The sequence below is a fragment of the Typopeltis vanoorti genome, chromosome 2, assembly GCF_054136105.1.
Source record: "Typopeltis vanoorti isolate ZY-2024b chromosome 2, IOZ_Tvanoo_1.0, whole genome shotgun sequence".
Lineage (NCBI taxonomy): Eukaryota > Metazoa > Arthropoda > Arachnida > Uropygi > Thelyphonidae > Typopeltis > Typopeltis vanoorti.
Window position 1 is genome coordinate 11,079,575 of NC_143550.1, and position 10,908 is coordinate 11,090,482.

At 34.1% G+C, this 10,908-nt stretch overlaps 1 protein-coding gene across 1 annotated transcript in view; it reads left to right on the forward strand.

The window, feature by feature from the left end:
• LOC150108815 (uncharacterized) overlaps positions 1-9,909 on the forward strand; it is a 43,486-nt gene extending 33,577 nt beyond the window's left edge. Inside the window, exon 2 of the mRNA XM_090403452.1 lies at positions 7,129-9,909. Coding sequence (XP_090259578.1) covers positions 7,129-7,733 — 605 coding nt within the window. The 3' untranslated portion in view covers positions 7,734-9,909. The remainder of the gene's footprint in view (positions 1-7,128) is intronic.
• Positions 9,910-10,908: the final 999 nt, after the last annotated feature.

Genomic DNA, 10,908 nt, shown 5'->3' on the forward strand with positions numbered 1-10,908 from the left:
ATGAAGATGTCAGGTTGGAACGTGACATTTTTACATCCAAGAATATGTGATCAGAGATAATCTCAGTTAAGCTGAATGGGAAAGGATAAGTAGGCAAAAGAGTCATTGGATTCCAAGAAGAAAACCAAGAACTTGGTGGATTAATAGAATATGAATCGTCAGGATACCGAGTTATAATATATGACAATATGGAAGTCTTGAGAAAGAACAGACTACTTGCAAGAAAAGTGTTAATAGGAAGTTCGTAAAAACGTAAGTATTTCATGTCATATCATATCATCTTATACCACCCTTGATGATGTATATAAATAGTTTGATGATGAAAGACCATCTCGTGAAATGACAAGGTACATTATCACTGCATACGAAACCCAGAGTCGTTTTCGCTTGTGGATAGTCTAGCATATAATTTGTAACTTATTTAATTTCTAAGCGAGTCACATACTCCTCATTTTGGATTTAAATTGTTCGATTAAAATCACAATTGTAATGACTCCGCAGATAAATAAAAAAATACTTATTTCATTAGCATTTAATTAAGTGTAGCAGAGTTGTTAATGCTGAAGAGAAAATTAAAAATAATACTTAATGTGCATTTTTCTAACATTGTGAAAAATGGCTCCTTCAATAATGTGCGATTAATTCATAGATAGTGATAATCGGATAAGAATTCCATTGCAGGCATAATAAATAACACGCCACATCAAAATTGTAGAGTCAAATGGTTTCAATTTTGCATAAATAAGATACTAAAATGGAAGAAATTATGAATCTATCCTATGTTATAGTCAAATATAGAAAGAAACATAAAAGGTTCGGAAATTAGCCGAGAGATTTCATAAAAGTAAATTTCAAACATACATTCCAAGATGAACAAGGGGCTCGAAAATTTGAGAAAAATTTATCTGCAGTGGTGAGCCCCTTATAGCTCACCACTGCAGATAATACAAAGAAAGATTTATACGGTTTTGTCCAAACGTAATTTTAAATCATCCCTAAGACTTGATCTCATTCGATCTAAATACGAGGAGGCTGTTATGACAGCCCCCCCTCTTATTTAGAGAAGTCCAATATAAGATACAAGATCTCTGTGAAATAATCAAATCTCCTCTCTGGGGAAAAGCACTTTCTGTTTGCGCTGGCTCTTGTCCTCTCTAAATCTTTTCACACAACAGGACACACAGCTCCATTTACAAACAAACAAAAAAACTCAAAGCAGTTTCTTGATCGTTTGAGCGACTATATATAAGTATGCAAGTGAAATTCTGTTTCTTCAGTGCTAGAATATTTAATGATATAAAGTATTTACCAGCTGGGTTTTCTTTCATAATCGTTAAGACCAATCGTTTACCTTTGTAGCTTTAAAATGCACTACATACAAGATTATAATTACTACCAGTAATTATAAAAATCATCTATATATCCTTAGATGAGTTTATACTGAGATATGATATATATAGATTCTAAATTCGTTGCAAAAGTAGCTGGTGGCAACACCTCTCGAGTTCTAAAATAGCACACATCATTATATGCCAACAATTGACTTCTGACTATACTAAATCTTATAATACACCATCATGCCAAGATACAACTTTTCCAGAAAATACCGAATTATAACTATTGCATTCACTATATTCACTATATATGGGACAAACTTCCATGGTGAGAGACATATATTGTACAACAGAACCAGGCATCATTGGACGAGGAGTAAGACAAGGCTGTTCTCTCTCACCAATTTTGTTTAACATGTATTCTGAAGCAATGTTAAAAGAAACACTGGAGAATTCGGAAGAAGGAATAAAGATTGGAGGTAGACAGATATATGCAATGACATACGCAGGTGACAAGGTATTATTATCAAATACTGAAACAGGACTTAAACATCTGCTGAACAGATTACTGAAATACTGTATCAATTATGGAGTGAAAATAGCAAGGAAAAAGGCAAATATGGATATCAGAATAAATGTGGGAAAACTGAATCAAATAAAAACATTTAAATATCTAGGAAGTGTTATGATGGAAGACGTAAAAGTGACAAAAAAGCAAGAATGGGCATGGGAAGAGATGCATTTAAAAGAAAATGGAATTTATTCAGAAGTAAAATAGATAGAAACCTAAATAAAACACTATAAAATGTTATGTGTGGAGTGTTGCCCTCTATGCAGCTGAGATGTGGATTTGGAGAAGGATGGAAAAAATAAAATGCATAGATAAAATAATTAATGAAGAGGTCTTGAAAAGTGTAGAAAAAAAAGTCTGTTAAAGAGGATAAAAACAAGAAAACAATGCTAGATGACATATATATATATATATATATATATATATATATATATATATAAGTGGGTGGACCGAAAAGTTCTTGGCCTCAACCATAAATGGCAACACTATCGGCAAGATTAAAAAAAAATTCTAAGTTGGTACATCTGTCACATCGATGGGAAATTGCAAGTCATTCTATCAAGTAGTTTGTTTTATTTAGCTGTCGGAAGCCAGTGTTGTCTGTATCGCTTGAAACGGATAAAATTGAGTATAGTGCTATTATAAAATTTTTTGTAAAAGAAATTTTAACGGTAAAAGAAAATCGAAGTTCATAAAATTTTATGGACACTCGTCTCCTTCGTTTTCGACAATTAAGAAATGGGTTGCCGAGTTTAAACGCGGCCGTACCAGCCATGAAGGTGATCCACGTGAAGGACGTCCAAAAAGTGCAGCAACACCAGAAATCATTGAGCAGTGTACAATATGGTATACGGTGACCGGCGAGTCAAAGTGCGTGAAATTGCTGAGACTATAGGCATTTCAAAAGAACGTGTAGGATATATTTTACATGAAGAATTGCAAATGAAAAAGCTTTGAGCAAGATGGTTGCCGTGCTTCCCCACAGCAGATCAAAAACGCACTCGCATGAAAATCTCTGAACACTGTTGGGAGCCTTTTAACAAGAATAAAACTGGATTTGTTCGTCGATTTATTACTATGGATGAGATTTGGATTCACCATTACACACCACAATCCAAACAGAGGGCAAACCAGCCGGCAGAAGCGCCAAAGAAGACAAAGTTGGTTCCATCAGCAGGAAAGGTCATGGCATCGGTGTTTTAGAATGCTGAAGACATTTTATTTATTAATTATCTTGAAAAGGATAAAACAATAATCGGAGAATCGGAGAATATTATTCCGATCTTTTAACCAGACTAGACGAAAAATTCGTCAGAAAAACCCGGTTTGCATAAGAAGAAAAAAAACCTTCTTTCATCGAGACAATGCACCTGCCCACAAAGGTTTCTGCACTATGAATTGTTGGAATATCCACTATATTCCTCAGATTTGGCTCCCTCTGACTTCTATCTCTTCCTAAAACTAAAACTCTTCGTCTCTGGTCAGCGTTTTTCTTTGAATCAAGAGGTGATTGCAGCTAGAGGAGTATTTTGCAGATCTTACTGAGAACCACTACAGGGACGGGATAATGGCGCTGGAGCATCGCTGGAATAAATGTATTAGTCTTAAGGGAGATTATGTTGAAAAATAAAAATCATTTTGAAATTATAAATTCGTTTTTTCATTTTTAGGCCGAGAACTTTTCAGACCATCCACGTATATATTGTATATTGTATCTATTATAATGGTATAATTATACATTTCTTCGACAGATGGTAAAATATACAATAAATATACTGATAATATTATCGTTAGGAATAAAATCACTCGTTGTGCTCATATACATATAAGAAGAGTGATTAAAGTTTGTCTGATTGAAAAAAGCATTATTATTTAAATAATATCATAGTTAATAACAGTAAAATATTTAAATTAATTGGAAAAAGGTTCGGAAACATTTTTAATCCCTTTGACTGGACATTTTTGAGTAAACATTTGACTATGATCAAAGTTTGATCCTAATGCTGAAAGAGGAGAAGGTGTTTGTTCACACGTGCTCTGAAAATATTTCGGGACTTTGCCCAAGGTCTTTTAGGAGCGGGGTCATCCTACACTAGACGTATGTTAGATGCCAGTTTTAGATATAGAATCTTGGTTTTCGATAATCCTTATGTTATATCTGTTCTGTAATGATTTTGCGATGATCACGGCTGCTTAAAAGTTCTGAAGAAATTAAATTTCCCTGGAGAATAAGAACCAATTATGACAGTGCTTCTGAACTAATAATATCCTGATATCTTCTGTTTACCGATAGTTATTTTTTATTTTTATTTTTTATTTTTGTTTTTAAGGCGTCTGAATCAAAGAAGGAGAAGCTATTACACGCTCTGTGTTTCTTGAAAATATATCCTTATAAATTACGCGTACTCAAGATTTTGGCATTTTTTTCATATAGCCCTTTATGAATATGAAAATAAAATTAAATACGAAAACCCGGAGGTTTCATCTTGTTTAATAATCTTGTAGAACAAGAAAATACCACCGCAGAATGTATATATACCACTACAATTGCTACTTTAAATTCATATGGATTTTCTGAAAACAAAAAAAAATCATTTCATTGCATTTTGTTCTGATGGTGCTAGCGTAATGTTAGGAAAAAAATCAGTTGCAATCAAACTTTTACAAAAATTTCCCAACGTTGTGAGCATTGCGCTCATCGTTTACACTTAGTATTTGACGATTCGATAAAAAAAAAAAACATTAAAGAAATAAATAATTTTGAAATATTTATGGATAAATTATATGCTTTTTATCATCAATCAACAAAAAATCAACGAGAATTAAATACAGTTGCAAAAGGCCTTGGTATCGAAATTTTAAAGATCGGCCGTGTGTTTGGACCACGATGGGCAGCTTGCGGATTACGAACGGGTCTTGCTTTGTGAAGAAATTACCCAGCTTTATGCAAACATTTTGCATCGAACAATAAATCTAAGGTCTTTTAAACCGACTTCTCAATTTGGAATTTTTAAAAGATCTAGCATTAATGATTGATATCCTACAGGAATCAGGATGTCTGTCAGAAACTCTACAAAGTCTTAATATGAGTATTAGAAGGGCTAAGTTAGGCCTTTTTTTTTTGCTCGACGATGCGAGCCCTTTGTTAAAATTTCCATAGCTCACCACTGGTTATCGGCGCAAAGAAACTATCCAGCTATTTACAGCAATTAAACATCAACGAAATGACCCCATATGATCTACAAGAAAACAGCATTACTTGGAACGGTCCATATTTTACGACGCAACCTGGCAGACTATTTTTCTTAGAGTGTTGGGTTGATTGTGAATTGATCTGTATCAACAGTCAAATTGTCGTTTAAATGATATCTTGTTTTGACTGTGTATTTATTATGTGAATAATTGAATAAATAATAATAATTATAATAATAATACCTTAACAAACCATCTTCCTGTATATCTTCGTCAATTCTAATTGCTGAGTTAATTTACAACTTAAATATACAGACTATGTATTGCTTTGAATAGTGTTCTAATTACCCCATATTTGTGATTTTTTTTCTTCAGCAGCTTGCCTCCCTGATGTATCCTTTTCCAGATCTATAAAACTTAAATTCTGATCATTAATTCCGAAACCCAGCTTGCTATTCTCAAGTTTCCCTTCGATAAATGTTTGCATTTTCTTCCTTTTTTTTTTTTGTATATATCATACCTGGAATTCGTCTGCAATTCTCGAATTCAGTTTTATTTTATTTTCAACAGATGAGTGACATGCGCAGTAGACTCCAGTTATCGAAAATTCGAATTCCTCCTTGCTACTATGTATTCCATTCGTTGGAGAAATTTTTATGTCTCACATCTGAGGATTTTAGTCGAATATTATTTATTCCCGCTGCCTTTCCATATTACAAGTTTCGCATGTGTACCATTCCTTGGTACACCTGCGGACTATCTTTGGTAATCCCGATTGAATCCCTCTTAAATGTTTTCTACCACTGTTCGCTCACTGCATATCTCATTTAATAACCATTCTCTGAAATTATTTTAAGCATCCATAAAATCTTTGTAATCAGTTTTTTTTATTTTTTTTTTCACCCTTGTCATTGCCAATTTCCTTTACTCTACTCTTTCCTTCCATTCTATATTTTTCAATAGCCTCCAAGACATTTTGCCATATCATTATATTTTTATACATTCTTATCAGCGTCTTCAAATTCTCTTCTGTTCAATTTTCTCTCCATTCCTTGGTACACCTGCGGACTATCTTGCCAAGAACTTTCTTTATCATTACTTTCTTTCAAGGACTGCTTCTTTAATATCTAGAGTTCATCGTAGTGTTCGATCTCTTTGTATACTCACGAAACTTCCTACTTGCTTCCTTGACTAGTGAAATAATGTGGGGGGGGGGATTCAATCAGAATATCAGAGGACCAGACCTTTATTAATCGCTGACAAACCGATTAGACCAATCTGAGATTATCACACCACTAATTTATCTTTCAGAAATGCAAATATTTCTCGTAACAGTTGCTATCTGCCCGTAAATGTCACTCCATGTTTATATTTTGAAAATAAAAATAAAATAAAATAAAAATAAAAAAGTAGAACTTGCTCGGTAGATAACGACAATGCCGTTCATCTGTAATGTTGAGTTACATTTCCGGTTAGGATTTGAGGAACACTTATACGAGCTTTTTTTAAGCTGAAGATGAATGACCCGGTCTCATTTTGAAGAGAAAGGTTTCATGTCAGGAAACAGGAAACCAGCCTGAATAAAAACCAAAGCATAACAGCTGCACAATCCCGAAATGTTGAGGATTCTTCTGCCACACACACACACACACACACACACACACACACACACACACACACATAGAGAGAGAGAGAGAGATGTCGGAAAATACGTACTGTAAAAGTATGGTGTCATTGTCTGTCGGGTAAAAAAAAAATATGAAAAAAATCACAACGATTCTTCTTCTTTCAATTGTATATTTTGAAATATTAACAACACTAGAATAGGCGGAAGAAAAAATGCTGTTAAAGAATTTGCACTTATCCCTCGTACGTTTGGTATTATAACCATGTCCTTTATATATATATATATAAAGGACATGGTTAAATTTAACACCTAAATTTAAATTATGCTTTCCGATATATTTCTTACGCATTATTTTACTTTAATACATTTCTTAAAAGTTTTAATCTTCTTTTTTAATTCCATAGAGTCATCGAACTACTCTCCTACTCCTAGTCTTCGGCTGAAAAAACAAGAGTCAGAAAATCGTTCCAGTCCAGTTGATCAGCCAAGAACAAACTCTGATTCTTGCCCAGTTCGACAACGCACTCGACGTAAGCCTCGAGTGCTTTTCTCTCAAGCCCAGGTGTACCAGCTAGAAAGACGCTTCCACCAACAACGCTATCTCTCAGCACCTGAAAGAGATCAACTAGCGCGAGATTTAAAATTGACCTCTACTCAGGTAAAAATTTGGTTTCAAAATCGAAGGTACAAATTCAAGAGACAGAATCAAGAAAAGGAACCGTTTTTGAATTCCAATACTGCGCCCACGAGACAATCATCACTACCTATGTTGCAAGATAGAAATCCATACTCTTCTGTAGAACATTTGATATCGTCAATGCAACCTTATTTTCCTCCTCCTCCTTATCCTTCACTTTCTGACAAGAACAATTTAAGAGAGAAAGATGGCTTAATGTCCCCTGCTGTTTCAATAGAACGCACTGATTCTTATCAAAATACCTTGAATTTGGACAAGCAGCAAACGCTTGGTCATCCTGTCAATATTAAGACGGAAGTGACGTGGTTATAGCATTTGTAATAACTGATTAATAATTTGCATTTATTTGTAATTGTAGTAGCACAAAATTGGACTCACTACTGAAGTTAATATTTCGGTCATTATTTCTCTCTTTTTTTCTTTTTTTTTCCTTGTTACTCCACTGGAGACAATTACTGCAGCAATAATATTGAGTTTTAGTGACAGTACACACACACACACACACACACACACACACACACACACACACACACACACACACACACACACACACACACACACACACACACACACACACACACACACACACACACACAGAGAGAGAGAGAGAGAGAGAGAGAAACTGAATTCCTAGCGCAACTGAAATTAAATTAATTAACAGTGAAAACGCAAGTGTTTTGCTCAGTTTACAATGAGTAAGAAAAATAAGAAAATTAAATTAAAGAATTCAAATTTCCTTAGGCGTTTTGGTTTCAACTTTTTTCTTCCTTCTTTATCCAGAAATAGACGACAGATTAATTCACTCCTGTTTGTTCAGATAAATTTCAGACTTCATCAAGATCATGTAGTTCATTCTGATACTGAACCAGATAATTGAAGGTGTAAAGAGTGAGGTATCATTGCAGAGGCAGCCACTTTATTTGAAAACTAACTGTCTGTTACATGATATTTTGGCCTTCCCCAGATCATCCCATCCCAAAACTCATAGATCTACTTTTCATCTAATCTATTGATTTTCATATTAAGTTAACAAGATATGTCGCAATAATAATAATACTAATGAGCTAATATTTGGTCTTACTTATCTGTTTTGCAGCTCTTGTGAGCATGAGTGATTTTGCCTCTGGCTAATAATTGTAAATAATTTGATAAATAACAAAAATAATACATGCTTAGTTTAAATCTACTGGATGGCAAACGTGCATAATAAGAAATTAAAGAAATGAGCGATTCAAGGGCATCTGAGTGGAAATGGAATTAGGTTGTTTTACCATTTTATTTATTTATTTCAATGTGCGCCTTGTTCAGGCGTGTGCGCATCAAGGCTCCATTCATTTTCAAATTACCACTTCATCCTTAATCAAAACAACTATAAAACGACAGTTACTTGAGTGTCATTTAGAATGTATTTTGATTTCTAAATATTCTTTATAAAATATCTCCAAAAAATCTATACAAAACATTTGCACATCTCTTTAAATAATCTTATGACGGACTTTTTTATTAAAAATTTGGATTCAGCTGAAATTTGGGTTCGGTTCGAATCATGTAAATTAATATCAGTTACTTTTTTTAAATGTTTTGATCACCACTTCTATATTTAAGAATAACTAAGAAAATAAAGCGTCCATTTGTATTAATTCATATTTAATACAAGTCCCAGTCATAAAAATTTAGGCCACAACGGCGGTGGTGGTGGTAGTGGTGGGGGGGGGGGGTCAATAAAATGAAATACCGTCTAAGTATGAGTCATCTTGCTAAAGCGAAGTATCTTTTAATTTTAATTTATGCTTCTATTACAGATGACTCAGTAACAGATTCTTACAAATGCAATAAGAAAATCAATAAATTACAGGAAAAGATAGCTCTATGAGTTTGGGATGCGATGATTTGGGGAAGGACATAAAAAATCCATGCCTCGTTGCCGATTAAGGGAGGAATAAAAAGAATAGCAAACAACACTTGTAATGGTTTTTCTTTTCTTTTCTTTTCTTTTCTTTTCTTTACTTTTTTGTGAAATATTTCATAGTAGGCTCACATATGGCTTAATGAAACCTTGAAAAATTTTAATCTAATAACATCTTTCACACAAAAAAAATGTAATTTTGTCTTTACCACATTAGAAACAGAAACACAACAAAATTACCACATCAGCTCATTATACGAAGTGAACTCCTGGTAAGTTTCCAGTGGAATGCATTTTTCATGAACCACTAGAAAATTTGTGATATGAAAATTATAAATGAATAAAAATAATACTAAAATATGTTGAGAAAAATAATATAAAACTATTTTCGTATATTGATGCTGCAATTCACATTTTATTTATTTTTATCATACTGTTTCAAAACGACTTTATTATTATTTTTTAATTTTGAAAATGTGAATTAAAAAAGGAGCATGCGAAACTTCTTTGAAAGACGCGCTCATTTTTAGATGTATTCTTAAGAGCATGCAGATGACAAAATAAAGAGTGTGTGTTATTGTTTTTACAGTATGTTAATTCCTTCCATTTGAAAATTTTTTTTCTTTTTCGAATTCCTAATTTTTCTGTTGAGTTTTTTTAAAAATTTATTTATTTATTTTTATTCTTATGACAAAAGGGATACAAAACATCTATAGTTCAATGTCCAGTCTGGAAAGAAAATCAAGGCCTCATCCGTTACCTTGTGGATGTCCTGTAGGCCACAACCGTGAAATTGGTGGCTTGGGCAGTCGTTTATAATATGACTAATCGTCTGAGCCATGGGAGAACAATCACAATAAGGGTGGTATAACGGCCTCATTTATGTAGCAGGTAGCCACATCTGCCCTAGAATACTGGACCAACAATCTACCGTTTCTTGGTAGATTGTTGGCCCAGTATTCTCTCCACGTGTCAGGTGTTGATGGCAGGGCAGCCGAAGAGAGTTCGTCCATGTACCAGAAAGGCTTTCTAGATTTTAGGTTAAGACTAGGTGGATTTATGAGAGCCTGGTGCAGGGGCAGGAATGGGTTGCTCATTGCTTTATTAATTTCTTTAATCGAGGCTTATCTTCTCCGTATGTTTGGTGGAGCATAGGGCATGCAGCCAGGAGAAAGGGGTGCTTCTCACTGCCCCACTAATTGTGCGCATGGTAGAGTTTAGCTGGGTGTCTATAATGTTAGTGTGTGCAATTCTTTCCCAGACAGGGGCACAATAATCTGCTGCAGAGAATGCGAAGGCTAGTGCAGATGACCTTAGGATTTCTGCACTACAACCGAGGTTGTTCAGCAAGCCTTAAAATGATATTGTTTCTCGTTTTAATTTTGTTGGACAGGTTGGAGATGTACCTTTTATATATTAGGTTTCTTCTTCTATCTGCATCGTTCAGGTGAAATATTGTGGATACGATTTTTTTGGATTTGTCTTCAAGTACCACTGCTTGAAGTACTCTTCCAGGATATTCAGGTCTGTGTTCAAGGTTGATTCCAGGTTGGCAAAGGAGGTAGATTGATGTAGGATCGC